The 18,420-nt window shown below is 40.4% G+C and overlaps 1 protein-coding gene across 1 annotated transcript in view; it reads right to left on the reverse strand.

Moving 5' to 3' along the window:
* The window catches only part of ANKRD31 (ankyrin repeat domain 31), a 148,214-nt gene extending 134,166 nt beyond the window's left edge, over positions 1-14,048 (reverse strand). Inside the window, exons 1-2 of the mRNA XM_063087604.1 lie at positions 13,945-14,048; positions 635-708 (exon numbers count right to left, since the gene is read on the reverse strand). Coding sequence (XP_062943674.1) covers positions 635-708; positions 13,945-14,048 — 178 coding nt within the window. The remainder of the gene's footprint in view (positions 1-634; positions 709-13,944) is intronic.
* Between the last annotated feature and the right edge of the window lie 4,372 nt (positions 14,049-18,420).

The following is an 18,420-nucleotide window of genomic DNA, read 5'->3' on the forward strand; positions in this document are numbered from 1 at the left end:
TTATTTCCAGAAATCCTCCAAAAATTTTTTAAAAGGCTCATAGGAAGAAACCATAAATGGAAATAACCTACCATTTAAATAACTACTGAAGAACTGATCTTTTTGAAGTGACTATCAGTTACAAATTTTTTTAGAATGTTTAAATAAACCTAGAGGTGGGCTCAGGAAGTATGGAGAAATGGTAGGTGAAAGGCACCAATCAATTTTTTTTTAAGTACCTACCAATTTAAATAATTTATACACCAACGCTATGTATACCTTAATTTTGGTCAGGAAGAATAAGACTGGTTACTAAAAAGTATTTACCTTTATGAATACAGTAGACAGGTTCCAGGGTTGAGCTGGAGATTCTGTGGGGGGAGAAGAGCTACCTAGGTGCTACATCAATATCTCTTAGGACTTTCTAAGAGCCTTAAACACCTTCTGGAAGCTACAAACCCCATTGCTGTCTATAGTGTAATAGACCTTAATAGATCCTAACAGATCTTAATAGAACTTTGTCTATTGCAAATGCCTATAAAAAAACTCTGTGTTAAGTTAAAGAACAAGACTAAATATGAGTATAAAAAGAGATGTTAATGAAATAATATTTGGAAAATTAAAGGGAGTACTTAGTGAAAAGAAACATTCTCACCTGTGCGCATACCACTTATACCAGGACGGAGACTGAACTCAGATCTAAGGGATGAGTCTTGATCAAAGAGCAACCTTTAAAATACCAAAAAAGGCACAAACTGGTATCATGTTTCTTAAAGATTAATGTTTTTAACTGTCATTTTTTTATTACACCTAAACCTGCTAAAATTCTTAGTCACACCACTATTAATATTTCTATTTCAAAGTATAAAAAGTTCTGGAGATAGATAGTGTGATGGTTGCAGAACAATGTGAATGTACTTAATACCACTGAACTGCACATTTAAAAATAGTTAAAATGGTCAATTTTATATTATATGCATTTTACCACAATAAAAATTTTTTTCAAAAACCTTTCCAGAATCCAACAGTGAATTATCTGTATTAAGGCATAAATACGTAGTTTGGTACTAAGGTTTTCTGTTTCCTTACTTGTTCATTTTTCTTTTTATGGGAAATTTCAGACATCAACAGCAAAAAAAAAATAGTATTTCTGTGATCTAGGTTCAACAATTATCAGTTCACAGCCAATGGTGTTTCCTCTATAAGTCCCCTGACATTCCCTCTGCCCCCTGCCAGTCTCCCAATGGATTATTTTGAAGCTAATCCTGGACATCTTAATTCATTTCATGTAGAAATATTTCAGTATGTAACTCTAAAAGATAAGGACTCTTTTTGAACATAACCATAATAATCACAACTTTAAAAATAACCACAATTATCACATCTAAAAAAGTCAATAATTCCTTAATATTATTAAATTTACTTAATATCATTAATTAAAAGGCTCCTGGTATTCATGCCCTTGTACAGTCTCCTCCCTTGAGTATGAGCAGGACCGAGGGACTCTTCTAATAAGCAAAATATAGCAAATACTCATAGGTTGGGATGTAACTTCTAAGACTAGATCACGAAAACACAGTCTTCCATCTTGTCTCCCTCTCTTATTCTCTCACTTCTTCCTTCTAATGGAAGCCAGCTTGCGATGTTGTGAACTGTCCTGTGGAGAAGTCTACATAGCAAGAAACTCAAGGAGGCTTCTGATCGACAATCAAAGAAGAACTAAGTCCTCACTCCAGTAGCCAGGGAGGAACTGAACTGTATAACCTCTACATGCAAAGTGGATCGTTCTCAGTGAAGTCTTGAGATTCCCTGGCCAACACCTTGAATGCAGCCTTGATGAGATATACTGAGCCAGATGACCCAATTAGGCCATGCCTGGATTCCTAACCCACAGAAACTATAAGATAATAAATGCTTATTGTTAAAGTTGTTACACAGCATTAGAGTTTTAGAGTAAGTTATTACACAGCAATAAAAAACTAATAGATAGTTGTCATATTTCCTCCTTTCTCTCTCTTTGCAGTTGTTTTGTTCAAATCAGTATCCTAACAAGGTGCCAGGATTACATTTGGTTGCTATGATTTTTAAGTCTCTTTTAAAATCTACAAATTAGTCCTCCTGTTCCTCCCTCTTGCAATTTATTTATTGAAGGAATTGGGTTGTTTTTCCTATAGTTTCTCACATTTTGGAATTGCTGGTTGCATGTCATCTAACATGTCCCTGTGTCCCATATATTTCCTGTAAAATGGTAATTAGATTTAGAGGTTTGATCTAATTAAAGTTCATTCTTGGGGGGCACAGGTATATTTCCAACAGGAGATGATAGATTATGATTGTTATTCTTTTTACTGATATCAGTGCCCATTGATGACCATTGCCTAGGTCCATTCATTATTTCATTAGAAGTATAAAAAATGGTGATATTCTAATTTATCATTCTTTTATAATATTTTTACTAGAAATACATATATATTTTTTTTAATTTTTATTTTGTCGATATACATTGTGGCTGATTATTGCTCCCCGTCACCAAAACCTCCCTCCCTTCTCCCTCCCCCACTCCCCCCCAACAATGTCCTTTCTGTTTGCTTGTCGTATCAACTTCAAATAATTGTGGTTGTTATATCTTCTTCCCCCCCCCCCCGGTTTTGTGTGTGTGTGTGTGTGTGTGTGTGTGTGTGTGTGTGTGAATTTATATATTAATTTTTAGCTCCCACCAATAAGTGAGAACATGTGGTATTTCTCTTTCTGTGCCTGACTTGTTTCACTTAATATAATTCTCTCAAGGTCCATCCATGTTGTTGCAAATGGCAGTATTTCATTCGTTTTTATAGCTGAGTAGTATTCCATTGTGTAGATGTACCACATTTTCCGTATCCACTCATCTGATGATGGGCATTTGGGCTGGTTCCAACTCTTGGCTATTGTAAAGAGTGCTGCGATAAACATTGGGGAACAGGTATACCTTCGACTTGATGATTTCCATTGCTCTGGGTATATTCCCAACAGTGGGATAGCTGGGTCGTATGGTAGATCTATTTGCAATTGTTTAAGGAACCTCCATACCATTTTCCATAGAGGCTGCACCATTTTGCAGTCCCACCAACAATGTATGAGAGTTCCTTTTTCTCCGCAGCCTCGCCAGCATTTATCGTTCATAGTCTTTTGGATTTTAGCCATCCTAACTGGGGTTAGATGGTATCTCAATGTGGTTTTGATTTGCATTTCCCGGATGCTGAGTGATGTTGAGCATTTTTTCATATGTCTGTTGGCCATTTGGATATCTTCCTTAGAGAAATGCCTACTTAGCTCTTTTGCCCATTTTTTAATTGGGTTGCTTGTTTTCTTCTTGTAAAGTTGTTTGAGTTCCTTATATATTCTGGATATTAATCCTTTGTCAGATGTATATTTTGCAAATATTTTCTCCCACTCTGTTGGTTGTCTTTTAACTCTTTTAATTGTTTCTTTTGCTGTGCAGAAGCTTTTTAGTTTGATATAATCCCATTTGTTTATTTTTCCTTTGGTTGCCCGTGCTTTTGGGGTCGTATTCATGAAGTCTGTGCCCAGTCCTATTTCCTGAAGTGTTTCTCCTATGTTTTCTTTAAGAAGTTTTATTGTTTCAGGGTGTATATTTAAATCCTTAATCCATTTTGAGTTGATTTTAGTATATGGTGAGAGGTATGGATCTAGTTTCATTCTCCTGCATATGGATATCCAGTTATCCCAGCACCATTTGCTGAAGAGGTAGAAATACATATTTTAAAAAACCTTTCACTCATCAACTATATAATTACACTCAGTTAAGCCACATCACTTAGCAGGTAACTCAGATACAGTCCACATAGGAAAGGTAAGCTAAATGTCTGCTTCTTTCTTTCTTTACCAGTTTTCAGAATAACAAAATAAAATTTTTAAAAAGACCATTATAAACTCATAGATTTAAGTCCACTGCTGCTATTATTCTTATCAATGATCACACTGTCCCATCTTTAACAAGTAAGAGCCTCTTCAGAGTGGCTCGTGAGTTGTTTCACATGATCCCTCTTGTTATTGGACTGAATTTTATTACCCCAAAATTCATATGTTGAAACCCTACCTCCTTGTGACTGTATTTGGACATAAGACCTTTAAAGAGATAATTAAAGTTAAATGAGGTCATTAGGGTCTCATCCAAGGTGACTTGGAATCCTTATAAGAAACAGTAGGAACATGCGTACACAGAGGCATGGCCATGTAAGAACACAAAGAGAAAGTGGCTATCTGCAAGCCAAGAAGAGAGACCTCAGGAGAAAATAACCCTCCTGGCACCTTGGTCTTGAACTTCCAGCCTCCAGAACTGTGAGAAAATAAATTTCTGTTGTTTAAGCCACTCAGTCTGTGGAATTTTGTTAGGGCAGCCCAAGTAAACTAATAACACTACTAGTCTTCTCTAGATTCCCAGTATAAGATATCTATCGCAGGCTCATCTTAAACATCTACTACGTCAGATCTGGAAGTGGTAGTTTCTCATGAAGCCCTAGTTGCTTTTAACGGGTTACCATCTTTAGGGTCCATGTTACTAATGTTATCATTAATAATGTGACTACTGAAGAAAGTTATTTTGCAATTCTGTACGTCCATAGAGTATATCTTGTTTGGCATATATAGCTAAATTCTATAAAAGGTACATAAAATAATTCCTTTCTGTATATGCTACCAAATCAATACATAAATTTATTTCTTTCATCTTGCTTTTACTTCTCAGGAATTTTTTTCCTGTTGATTTAATTTTGTTTTATAATTATATAAAAATTTACATCATTCCAAAGACAAATTGCACAAGATTTAGAGAAGTCTAGCTTCTATCACTGTCCCTTCACCCACCTGTTCTCTACCTTCCATTTTTTTAATTGTATGGGTTATCCTTCCAATATTTTTTTATATGTAAGCAGTATATGTGTATGTGTACCCTCATCCCTTCTTAGATAAGCAGTAGCGTACTATATACATTTTTCTCTACTTTCTTTTTCCCTTGACAATATATCTAATAGGTCAATCACTCCACAGAGTACAGATACTCATTTCTATATATTAATACACAGTACCCCATTATGCAGATTCTTACACAGTTTTAAAAGCTTATTAAAAGTAAAAAAAAATCTTTTAGTCAGAAAATTTACAGAACTCACATATTGTTCATTCCCAATCAAAATATACATAATACACAAATATATATACATAACCTCATGTACATTACAAAGAAAGAATAAGTTACTCAGAAAAAATATCACCCTTAAAAAGAAAACAGCTTCCTAATAGTTCTCAGAACCAGCCAAATTAACTCCTTCCCTTAACTTTGAAAAGAATGAAAAGAACTCCTTCCCTTAACTTTTCCAACATACCTTCTGTGAGAGTGAGTACAAGCTCCTGCTATAAGAAAAAAACATCTTTCTTGGCTCAATTTCCACTGGCCATTACTAATAATTAAAAATTCATTACTGGAATATGAAAAATACCATCACTGTGGTGCATTTTTCCAAGAAGGAAAACAATCTATTAATCTTAACGTCCCTAAAAGTCAGGGTTATTTCAGCCCTTAAAAATTTTTGAGTTTTTTTATTTTTTTAACTTAAAAATAACACAAAATGGCCATGGAGAAATTCTGGGGGCTAATGAAACAATTTTATATTTTGATTGTGGTAGTTATACAATTATATGTGTTTGTCAAAACTCACAGAACTGTACACTAAAAAAGGTAATTTTTTCTGTATATAAATTCCACCTTGAAGGATGGCAGCATATGCCACCCCAAAATTTCCCACTTTGACATAAGGATTATTTCAAGCTAAAGGCAACTGGAGAAACAGCAGAAGACATTCTAATCTTCCCTTTATCTTTCTGAAAACAGGAGACAGAAACTCCCATCTAAAAGATGCTCTCCCAGTACCAGAAGAGAAACATTCTTTAAGGGGGAGTCATAGCTAAGGCAATTCTATACAAACAGACCTTGTTAAAATAATTCTTATCTTCTTTTAGACTCCCAAAATAATTTAGTTACTTTTCCACAACTGCCTCTCTTTGTTTTGCCTAATAAAAAGCATATATGTTTTTCCATTTCTTTGCATCTTCATTTCCTTGTAAGGGTGTACATGTCACATAAAACTTAAATTTATATGCTTTTCTCCTGTTAATCCATCTCAAGTCAATTTAAATCTCAGGCCCAGCGGGATCTTAGAGGGAAGAGGTAGAATTTATGTCCCCATTACAACATTAATGGGAAAAAAAAGATGTTAATATTCTATATATAAACTTATAAATTTAACATTATACTAATAAAAGTACCAACAAGACCTTCTGTTGAACTAGGCAACTGATTGTAAAGTTCATATGGTAAAATAAATAAGAGTAGCTGGGAAAATTCTAAAATAATAAGAACAATAAGAAAGTAAAAACCTACAGGATATTAAAATATTTTCCGATACAAAACATTTTTCAAAATGTGATATTGGCACATAAAATGACAGATCAATAAAACAGATAAAATTCCCCAAATAAATTCACATACATATGGGAATTTAGTATATTAAAGAGTTGGCATCTCAAACCAGTGAAGAAATGATGGAATTTTTCAAAAAACAATACTGGGAAAATAACAGACATATCTAAAAAATAATTTAGTTGATTCCATACTTCACACTGTACTCCAAAAAAAAATTCCATATGAAAGATGTAAATGTTAAAAAATGAAACAAAAAGTACCAGAAGAAACCGAGGAAGGACTTTTTTACAATTGTGAAGGAAGGAAGACCTTTCTAATTATGATACAAAACCCCAAAACTTCAAACTTGAATTAACAAGATTACAAACACCCATATTCTTCAACAAAATGCTTCTATTTTTAGAAAACAGTTTTATGTTATCAAACACATATACTTAGAAAATATCTCTGGAAAGATTACGAGAAATTGAATACTGTAGAAAAGAAAACTGGGTGTTTGAGGAGACAGGGATGAAAGGGAGACCATTTATACTGTTTTTGAAATATATTTTCTATTCAAAAACACTGTAGGAAATGTGGGCAATAAAGAGAAGTATAAATAAGATAGAAATTTCCTCTTATTCTACCTATATTAAGACTTTGGTGTATTTCCTTCCAGCTTTCTTTCTTTCTATGGAGGCTTGACTGTATGCAATTATAACTTCTTTTACAAAGTTTTAATCAATTTGTACAAAGTTTTAAAAACTACATTTTTCACTTAACATTATATTTAAACATTTGCAATATCATTAAAATTCGTCCCCAAACCATTAAATGTTGCCAGAACTCCACCATGAGGATATATCATAATTTATGTAAGCATTATATGATTCTAAAATATTTAGTTTGCTTTTAAATTTTTTATTACTGCAAATAACTGAGATAATTTGTTTTGTTTTACTATTTCCTTAAGGAAGGAATAAGGGTTATTTTTAACCCGAAAAGGAAAATGAAGAGTAGAATACAGAAAATTACTTACCCATGTTCAATCAACAAATCAACTGAAAACAGAACCTTACTTTCTTGATTCTTAGTCAAACCATTAAACTACATCAATAACTAATATCCCAAAAATCTCTGACTACATTGTCATGGATGCAGTATTTTAACAATAAAATATAACTTTGAGATATTGGAAAGATAAAATACTGGGAAGTATTTTACTGTACGAGAGAGAGGAAAATTAACTAGTTGGGTTAAAAGGGAAAATTTCAGCTAAAATCTGATTGAAAATTTGAAACAATTTTCATTCCCTTGTGAAAAGTACAATGAAATTTTTCACAACAATTAGGATTTCAATTTTATATGCTATCAAAATTTTGACAGGAAGAGTTCTAATGTCATGCCAATTCTTCGATTTGTAAAAATCCTAATTGAAATATCTATCCTTTCACAATAATAGTTCTAAAAATAGTGCCTGACATCATTCTGCTTTCATCAGTGGAATAGCCTGTATTTTGACATAGATCCTGACCAAAGTTGTTGCCTTCTTTAGCTAATTTAATATGATTATTAATTCTATGTCTCCTTGTGCTATGCTTTCTGTTTCTATCTTCCCCCAAGTGTATTTAATATCCTTTATAATAGCTGTTTTCTATCTAGAACATTCATATGAAGACAGTGCTGTTCTGTATTGAGGGAAAAAATTAACACCCCCCCCTTTTTTTTTTGGCAGCTGTCCAGGACGAACACCCATCTTGCAGGCTAATTATGTTGAATTAGTCTTTCATATAAGTAATTATAATGTTCAGAGAGCATGATTTGACCTGAACATATACTTAAATCCATGTAACAATGAGCCATTTCATAAGAAGGTTCTATTTAAATGTATTGAATAGTATTAACTTGAGCTATATCCCTTAATGTTATTGAGCAGTTAACAGAGGCAGAGACAGAAAATAAGGGTTGGTAAAAAGTTCCCAGGCCACATATAAGAAAAATGAATCCTTCCTCTTAGAAAATAAATTGCAAGCAAATAAAACCCTATTAGTCAGCAATTTGAATTTTTACAGAAGATTAGCAGCAACACCTATGGAGCCACAAGGATTGGATGCAACTTAGGACAAGGTTTCCAGAGGCAGCGGTAGGACCAAGTCTAGGCTCTCAAGTGCTTTTTCATGCAAAGTTAACATCCGGCACATTGATTTCTTCGAAAACCTCTAGACCCAAAGGTCACCAAACGCTTTGTCAGTTCTTAGCAAAAAGACCTTAGTAGCTGCAACATTTCTTAAGGATTACACAGCTATATAAAACTATAATGTTCTGCTTCTTGGAGATCTCTGCTTCACTAGGAACTGTGTTCCTCTTTCCAGTCAAAGTTGGGAGCTTGCACATGAAAAACAGCCAGAATGAACTACATACAAGTAAGCATAGATGAAGAAGAAAACAAAACCCATAAACACTGGCATTCAGCTCCAGCTCGGCTTAGACTTTGACTATACTGTCATGCCAACAAAAAGAACACTGATTTTTAACCTTGGGCGTTGAGATCTGAAAGAATAATATTTCTATGGCACTGCAGAGAAGAGTTTAAAAATGAGCAAGAGGGGAAAAAAGATTGGGCAGCCAAGACAGAGTAAAACATCTATTGCCTATTTCTCCACTCTTTACAACGAAAAACTCTGGAAGAACATTTTTTAAAAGCTACCTGAGAACTTTAAAAAGTAAACAATGACAGGTAGATGGGACTGAAGTTGAAATGTGAATAACAACCTGTTAACAGATAAGTTATAGTTTGTTTTTTGTTTTGTTTTCTGGTTCTTTTTTGTCTCCCAGCTCCCATCCAAGGCCTGATCCTAGAACCATATAGCAAGAACAGACAATAAAAATACTAGGAGAAACTGCCCACAAGGGTACTTCAAAAAGTTCATGGAAAAAATAGAATTGAAAGATAATATAAATCTTTCTGATATGAACTTTCTGAAGTACCCTAGTACTTCTATCCGGAAGACTAAGGAAAGAGGACCCTGCATGCCAGAAGGTATGGGGGAAATCCCTGGGTTTTCTTTTGTTTTCTTATCTCTCCGCCTTGCCCCAAAGTCAGCCCCAGCATCACAGCCTTACTGCCACCAACCATGGCAGTTGGGGCACTTAAAACTCAAGAGAAAACACCTTTACTAGAGGTACCAAGAAAAGAGGTCTGTGTTGTGTGAAGAGTATGGGGAGAATCCCCCTTTTCTTCCCTCTTGTTTCTTAACTCTTTGCCTGCAGGCTGCCCTCGTTTTAGGGAACTTCTCTAGAGTGAGAAATCTAACACTATGAGAGAAATCTGTCTTTCTGGTTATATGAACCAGCAAGTGAGTTTGGGGAGGGAAGGGATCATGAGAATCCTGGAGAAGAGAGAGAGGGAAAGGGGAATCACCTAATTCTGGGTATGATCCAAGGTAAGTCCCAGGCACAACACTGAGCTGTCCATGTGTGGAGCAGACTCAAGAAAGCATAACAAAGTCTTAGAAAACTGAACTATATATATTAAATACTGTCCAAGTTCCAGATTAATCACCAACTGGTACGTGGGTCAGGCAGACTCAAATAGCATAGTAAATAAAGGCTCTGACATAACCACCACACACAGAAAGCAAAACAAAATGTGCAGTCTGAACCTAATCAGGTTGACTGTCTGTCAAAACAAACAAAAGTTAATGCTTACCAGAGAATTTTAACAAGACCAAGAATCCACAACATAATATTCAAAATGTCTCAAATACAATCCAGAATTATTCAACATGCAAAGAATCCATACTTCATGACCCAGATGTTGAAGTTACTATACAAAGACTTTAAAGCACCTCCATGAGACAAAGGCGAACACTTACCAAATGGATGGAAAGGTTGAAGTTCTCAGCCCAGAAATAAAAACTATAAAATAGAAACAAATGGAAAAAAAGCAACAACTGCCAAACTGGGGACACTAGAGCCCAGGGGAAGAGGAGGAGAGACCTATGGAGTTCACGAAGGCAAGAGATGCTGTGATGAAAGAAAGAAAAGACCACTCCGACTGTTTCAAGCCCCAACTATTTCAAAGCTGGCACACAGAGCAAGAGCTGGCAAAAGCTACAGCTGTGCCCTTCATATGAAGTTGCCTGGAGGCTTCAGGAGAGAAGAGGGCCTTGGCAGCCCCCAGGCCAGCTAGACCAACAGGGTTCCTGCTGGACACACATAGGAGTGAGGGGCCACAGACAATTTAAAAAAGGAGCCACTCAGAGGCCGCTGAGTTATTGCAAGGTATCGGCACATGGCCCATCCTATGGAGTGTTTAGAGTGTGGGCGGTGGGGGAGACAGACCCACTGGGGGAACACTGGGCACAGTATGGACAGCTGATCTGCCCCCCAATCAGCACAGGATCACTCATTGGAGACTGGTCAGGAATATAGAACTGCAGGGGGTATAGCTTGCTGAAAAAACTCAGGCCCAGACCAGAGTTTCCACACAATCCAGGTGTACCAGACATCACAAGACCTGGAAGTGCTTACGAGGTCAACAATTAAACCCGAGCGTCACAAAAAGCCTTCCCCAGGGAATCAGCAGCAAAGCAGCAATTTAGCTCAACCACAGGGCTCAAGTGCTGGTTCCCACAGGAAGTTCCCCCAATTTAGAAGTAAACAAAGGACAACAAATTAGTTCCAGTGTAGAGTTTAAGTGGTGGGGGTAGCTAATAATCCAACACAGAACTGAAAGAAAAAATAAAATACCCACAGATAAGAGACAAAGTTTTGACATTAACCAATAAAAGTCTAACACCACCAAAGAACACCTATAAAACCTTGAAGAACCAGAAGCCTCCTGGACTCCCAAGCCAGGGTAGAAAGAGGGCCAAGGGCCTCAGCCACACCTTCGTGACATCTGCATCCAGCCCAGTGACAACCACCAGGCTGCCGCTGGAAGCACCCTGGGCTCCTGAGCTGGGGGAGGGCTGAGGGCCTCACCCATGCCCCTCTGATGTCCACATCCAGTCCAGCCCAGCAACAACCACCAAGCTGCCGATGAAAGCGCCCCAGGCTCTGGAGCCAGGGTGGAAGGGGCCAAGGGCCTCAGCCACATCCCCCAACGTCTGCATCCAGCCCAGCCATGACCACTAGGCCACTGCCAGAAGTACCCTGTGCTCTCAAACTGGGGCGATGGGGGGCTAATGGCCTCAGCCGCACCCCCTGATGTCCGCATCCAGCCCAGTGACAACCGCCAGGCTGCTGCTGGAAGTGCCCTGGGCTCCTGAACTGGGGGGTAGGGGGGAAAGGGCCTCAGCCATGTCCCCCTGATGTCCACATCCAGCCCAGCCACAACTGAGCCGCTGCTGGAAGCCCCTGGGTTCCTCTGCCAAAATGAGGGGGGTGTCATGGGCCTTGACCAACCCTCTCCCCATTTCCTCATCCTTCTACCCTATCCCCCTTCTCTTTCCTCTCTCCCTCTCCACCCCAACTGCTCTGCAACATCCTATAATTCAAAATAATAGTAATAATAATAAATAGAAACAAATGGAAATTTTAGAAGAAAAAATTACAATATCTGAAAAAAAAATTCACCAGATGTTAAATTCTCAACAACAGAGTGGAGGTGACAAAAAGAATCTGAAAATACAGTATTAGAATGTATACAGTCTGAAGAATTGAGAGAAAAAAAACTGAAAAAAAAAAGAATAGAAGCTTAGCGATCTGGGAGACAATATCACAAAGTCTAACATCCATGTCATCGAAATAACAGGAGAGGAGAAAGAGTGGAACAGAAAAAAAATTTGAGGAAATCATGACAGAAAACTTCTTGAATTTGGCAAAAGACATGAATTTACAGGTTCAAGAACTTTAGTGAACCCCAAACTGCAGAAACATAAGGAAAATCATGCCCAGAAACACATAATCAAAATGCTGATAAGAAAAAAACTTTGAGAAAACAGAAAAAAGTTATATTACATATGAGAGAATAGTGATTCAAACTGGGGACCTCACGGGATTGACTATAAAGGGACAGCACAAAAGAGTATTTTTAGGGTGATGGAACTGTTCTAGATCTTGATTGTGGTGGTTGTCATAAGACCTCATGCATTTGTCAAAATGCTCCCTGAATACCAACAAGAACAAATTATTAATGTGTATATGCATGAAAGATCCAGAAACCTGAATATCATCCTTTACTGCTGTCCTTTCCTCACTCTCCATATCTAATCAAACACCATCTCCTGCTAAATTTACTTTCTAAAGATTTCTCTAATTTGCCCTTTTCCCTCTGTTCCTACTGTTTTTTTCTAGTTGATCCCTCAAAATCTCAGTCTGTTATCACTTTGGTACCAAACCTAAGCTCTACACCCTTGCTTTGCAAACAGTGATCCCCAAAGGTGATCCCTGCTCTAATAGCACCAGCTTTAACTGGAAGGCTGTTAGAAATGCAGAATCTCAGACCCCACCCCAGAACTCCTGAATTGGAATCCATATCTTAACAGGATTCTTAAGTGACTCATAAGTGTACTAAAATTTGAAAGTCCTAGTCTAGGGCATGTCAGAGTGAATGAAAATTTGATTACAGTGCTCCTCCACTTAAAATCTTACAAGCAGGATGTATGAGGCCTTACATGACCTTGCCTTACCTTCCTCTCCAAGGCTCATCTTTCAACCACTCCCCACCTCACATTTTACACTTTAATAAGACTTAACTCTTCATACATTCCAACACAGTTAACACAATGCTATGCCCCACCTCTACACCTTTAACCATGCAGTTCCCTTGGCCTAGAATACCTCCTCTTCTTCATCTGGCTAAAACCTAACCCACCGTCAAGCCTTTACTCAGGAGTCAACCCCAGCAAATTCTGACGACCACCTGGGTTGAGGTAAGAGTTCCTCCCGGTTCCTAAACCACCCTGGACATACCTCCATCCCTGGACTTCCCACATTATATTGAAATGATCTGTTTGTGTTTTTCCTGTCCTGAAAATTTCTCAAAGGCAGTGACTTCATCTCTTCTAACTTTTCACTGTGTCTAGAACACAAAACATGTTCGAAAAAGGCTTCGATGAACTGAAATACCTGTTTTCTTTGATTCTTATAAAACTATCTGTCTCCAGTTTGGTAGGAACGCCTTTCCCCAGCACACATTTTTCCCCCGAGAGAAATTCTGTCAACCACCTCCTGAACCTGAGCTACAAGTTGCTTGAGTTCAGACCCAAGACTTTTTTGCCTGTGCAATTGGCCTTACAGCCTCAATCTGAGAGGGAAGGCTTTTTGTTAATGCCATAAAGCCACCTACTATACACCTGATTTAGTCCCCAGCCAAGGGGAGCAGGGTGCAGACAATGGTTGCCTATTTTCAAGTTCTTGGCTCTGGCACGGCTGCCCTACAAGGCTCTAAGCCCGGTGCAGTAACAATTCCATTCAACTCTGCTGGCCTCAGAGGACTCCCGGGCCGCTAGTGCCCAGGCCTGACACGAGGGTTCAGGCACTCTTGCCCTAACGGTGGTCACCTTCTCCAGGGAAGCTCCACTTCTTCGAGGTCGCTTTCTGTCACCGACCCCTCTATCACGGTTTCATCACTGTCCCAGTCTGTGGCCTGGGCGCCTTCCTCCATCTTGGCCGTGCACTCGGAATCTTTTCACCTTCCTACTCTAACTCCCCCTTTCCCGCAAACAAAAGGACGCTTTGCGAGCCAGGGGAAATTGTGGGTTAAAATAATAATAATAATAAAATTCGTAGCAGGAGTCGGGCCTCGCGGGATGGCTGACAGAGCCGAGGGGCCTCGAGCTCGGCGGAGTCGCCGTCTGGGAGACGATCCCGCTCGCCAGTCTCGTCGCGCGACGCCGGCAGGGGGAAGCCGCGCGCTGTGCGTCGGGGTCGCGCGCCGCGTGAGGCCCCGCCCCGCGGCGCTTGCGGCAGGAAGTGGCCGGAGGTGCGCGCCGGCCCGCCAGCTCTGGCTTTCCTGGCCTCGTGGGCCGTCGCCCGCTGTCGCGTCGGCTTTTCGCAGTTCTACCTTTTAATTCCCTGGACGAAGGGGGAACTGAAGTTGCTGCTCTGGGGACCAGAAAGGCAGCTGTGCGCAGATAGAACTCAAGCTGAGCCTGCCTAACGCCATTGGTGGGTAGGGAGACCAGAGTCACGTCACCTGCAGTGCACCTGGTGCTTGTGAGACCCAGATCTGGAAAGAGCTGCGGGCTCCAGCCCTCTCCAGCAGCCCGGGCTCTCAGTAGCGACGTGACCTTAGACCCAAAGAGTTTTTGCAGCCCGTCGAGCACTTCCTTCTCCCGTGATCCTTAATCTCCCGAGGTAGGCAAAACAGATTTATCAGAATTTTTTAGATCATCAGGTAACCTAATTGGTGTATTTACTTGTATTTTTCCCTCATTAACTCTTTGGTTACCCTGTTGTAGAATGTTCAGGAAAGGAAGGATAAATGTTTTATTTTCTTCCTCTTTATCAATGTTTAGAATAATAGAGGTGCCTAGCAACCTCCAAAAATAACCAAATATTTTTTAATGAAGTACTAGAATTTTATATGTTTGATGTGTTTCAATCTATATGAAAGTTTTTAATTCAAACTAGTTCAAAGCCAAGTGAACTTCCACTTGTCAAGGGAGAGGAAGATTCAGGACAAGACAGACAACTCCTTTCCCACAGCAAGTGTTTATGGTATTCATCTTCGACTCTCCAGCGTCTACGACATTAAGTCTTTAAAGTTTTGTCAACGGAGGTTCAAGATGGCGGCGGCTGCGGCGGCTGGCGCGGAGTAGCTGAGGTGGAAAAGGTGGCCACTGGGCCTCAGGCAGCCGGGAAACTTGTGGACCTTCCTCTGGCCATCTCTTAAGGGAGGACTGCTGCTGCTGGCCGGTCGTGGGGGCTCAACGCCACTTTGCCCCCGGCAGGAGAGGCTGCCTCATTTACAGGCAACAGCTTTGAAGTGTGGAGCAGGAAAAGAACTGATTCTTAGCTGTAAAAGTGAGTCTTGAAACAGGGAACACGGCGCCAGGGCTGCTGTGGATGCAGCCAGGATCCCGGAGGCTGGGGCCGCACTGAAGGCGGCCAGCTGCCCTATCCAGGATTCGAGGTTTCAGGCCGGCATTAAAGAAGACTCCTGGGAGCGCCCGAGCGGCGCCGCGACTGAACAGCCCGAGGCGGCAGCGCCGAGAACACGGAAGGCAACAAACCAGAGACAGAGCAAGCGCCCGACCTGGCACAGCACTGTGAGTGATCCCTGGCACAGCTCTGTTCGGGGGGTGGATGCCCACGCGGCTCCCCACCTGCACCACCAGGCCACTCACTGCCCCGGTGCTGCCTCCATTTTCCCAGGTGCGGGCAGCTCCGCCCTGCTCGGCCATCACTGAGCCCATTTGCTTGGCCTGGCGCGGGGCTTTCCGGACCCTGCGGGCCGACCTCCTCTCCCACTCCCTCCACGGTTCTCTGGCAGGGCTGGGGGTGTGGGGCGTCCCGACCAGTTTTGGGAGGGCTAGGAAGTACGGGCGGGCCGACTGTCACTCCACCACACCCTGGACTCCGGCCCGGTAAACTTCCTGTTACTGGGAGGCAGATACCATCTCTGCGACCACCAGTTTGGAAAAAAGCCTAACGAATTTCTGGTTGGGAATAGTGTGGTAGGAGAGTTCCCAGGTCCGCTTGAACCTGCCGGAGAGCAGGCTGCAGGCGGGCACTAGACTCGGTTTATACCGGGGGGATACAAAGGTGAACAAGACCCGAGAAAGATCTACACAGTGCTACAAAGGCACCCAGAGAGACCGGTCGTCTGTGCCTAGCAGAAACCTGGTAGACTTCCTGGGCGAGGCGGTGCTGAGCAGGGTCTTGAAGGCCCAGCTGATAGACGAGGGGTGCAGAAGACACGCCCCAACCCAGCACAGTGTGCACAGAGCGGGGAGACGTGCGGCCAGGGAGGCGGAGACTCGACAGAAACCACACACCTGGTGGGGTCGCCACTGCACGATCTAACAGCCTGGGCCAGAGCACACGGAACGGGGAGAAGTCCTGTACAGAAAGTGAAAGCTCAACAGAGATCACACACCCTGTGGTACGTGATCCACCAGCCCAGCAGAGTACAAGCTGACCAGAAAGGTGGATCCCCGGAGAAGCCCAAGACCCGAGGCAACCACACACACAAGACACTAGAGGCCAACTGAGCAGTCACGGCGGGAGCCATACCAAATTGGCAACCACAGCAACATCCTAGTTAGTCATTAGTCTTAAACTGGTGGACTGTGAAACCCCCTGCCACAATGAATAAACACCAAAAAAAAGACACCAGAAATACAAAAAATCAAGAAAGTACACCACCAAAAGTTAATAAATCTCATACTCTAGATCCTATAGAACAAGAAGCCCTTGAAATAACTGACAAGGAATTTCGAGTGATAATTCTAAGGAAACTGAATGCGATACAAGAAAACTCAGCTAGACATCATGATGAAATGAGGAAAAGTATACAGGATCTGAAAGAGGAAATATACAAGGAAATCAATGTCCTGAAAAAAAATGTAGCAGAACTTGCTGAACTGAAGAAGTTATTCAGCGAAATAAAAAACACAACGGAGAGTTTAACCAGCAGGCTTGTCGAAGTTGAAGAGAGAACCTCTGAACTTGAAGATGGGCTGTTTGAAATAACACAAGCAGACAAAAAGAAAGAAAAAAGAATCAAGGACATGGAAGAAAATCTGAGAGAGATATCAGACAACCTCAAGCGCTCAAATATCCGAGTCATGGGTATTCCAGAAGGGGAGGAAAATGGAGATTCCATTGAAAACATATTCAACAAAATAGTGGCAGAAAACTTCCCAGGTATAGGAAAAATCACAGATCTTCAGATCCAGGAAGCTCAACGATCTCCAAACGTATTCAACCCAAAAAGGCCTTCTCCAAGACATGTCATAGTCAAATTGGCAAAACTCAGAGACAAAGAGAGAATCTTAAAAGCTGCAAGAGAGAAGCGTCAAATCACCTATAAGGGAGCCCCAATCAGGTTAACATCAGACTTTTCATCACAAACCCTAAAAGCTAGAAAGGAATGGGATGATATTTTCAAAATACTAAAAGACAAAGATTGCCAGCCAAGAATACTCTACCCTGCAAGGCTATCCTTCCGAAATGAGGGGCAAATAGTATATTTCTCAGACAAACAAAAACTGCGGGAGTTCACTACCACAAGACCACCCTTACAAGAAATCCTCAAGGGAGTACTGGGTTTGGTTCCTGAAAAATAACTACCACTGCCATAAAAACCTAAGAAAAATCTAAACCCGCTAGTACAATAAAAATGGCATTCATGAAGAGAAAACAAGCTAACAAAAACACTATCTACAACCTAAGGAACCAACAAACAAAGAAACCAAACAGTAAATCAGAAAGCAAGGAACAAAAGACACCTAAGACAACCAAACAACCAATAAAATGCTAGGAATAAATCAACACCTTTCAATAACAACTCTTAATGTTAAAGGCTTAAATTCCCCAATTAAAAGACACAGACTGGCTGACTGGATCAAAAAGCAGGACCCAACTATATGCTGCCTACAAGAGACCCACCTCACGCATAAAGATTCACACAGACTAAGAGTGAAAGGATGGAAAAAGATTTACCATGCAAACAGAAAAGAAAAACGAGCAGGAGTGGCTATTCTTATATCTGACAAAATAGACTTTAAACTAAAAACCATAAAAAGAGACAATGAGGGACACTACTTAATGATAAAAGGACTGATCCATCAAGAAGACATAACAATCATAAATATGTACGCACCCAATGTTGGAGCAGCCAGATTTATAAAACAAACTCTATTAGACCTAAAGAAGGAAATAGACACTAATACCATAATAGCAGGGGACCTGAACACTCCACTGTCAATATTAGACAGATCATCTAGGCAAAGAATCAGTAGAGAAACACAAGATCTAAACAAGACTCTAGACCAATTGGAATTGGCAGATATCTACAGAACATTCCACCC

Source organism: Cynocephalus volans, chromosome 2 (genome assembly GCF_027409185.1).
Source record: "Cynocephalus volans isolate mCynVol1 chromosome 2, mCynVol1.pri, whole genome shotgun sequence".
Taxonomy (NCBI): Eukaryota; Metazoa; Chordata; class Mammalia; order Dermoptera; family Cynocephalidae; genus Cynocephalus; species Cynocephalus volans.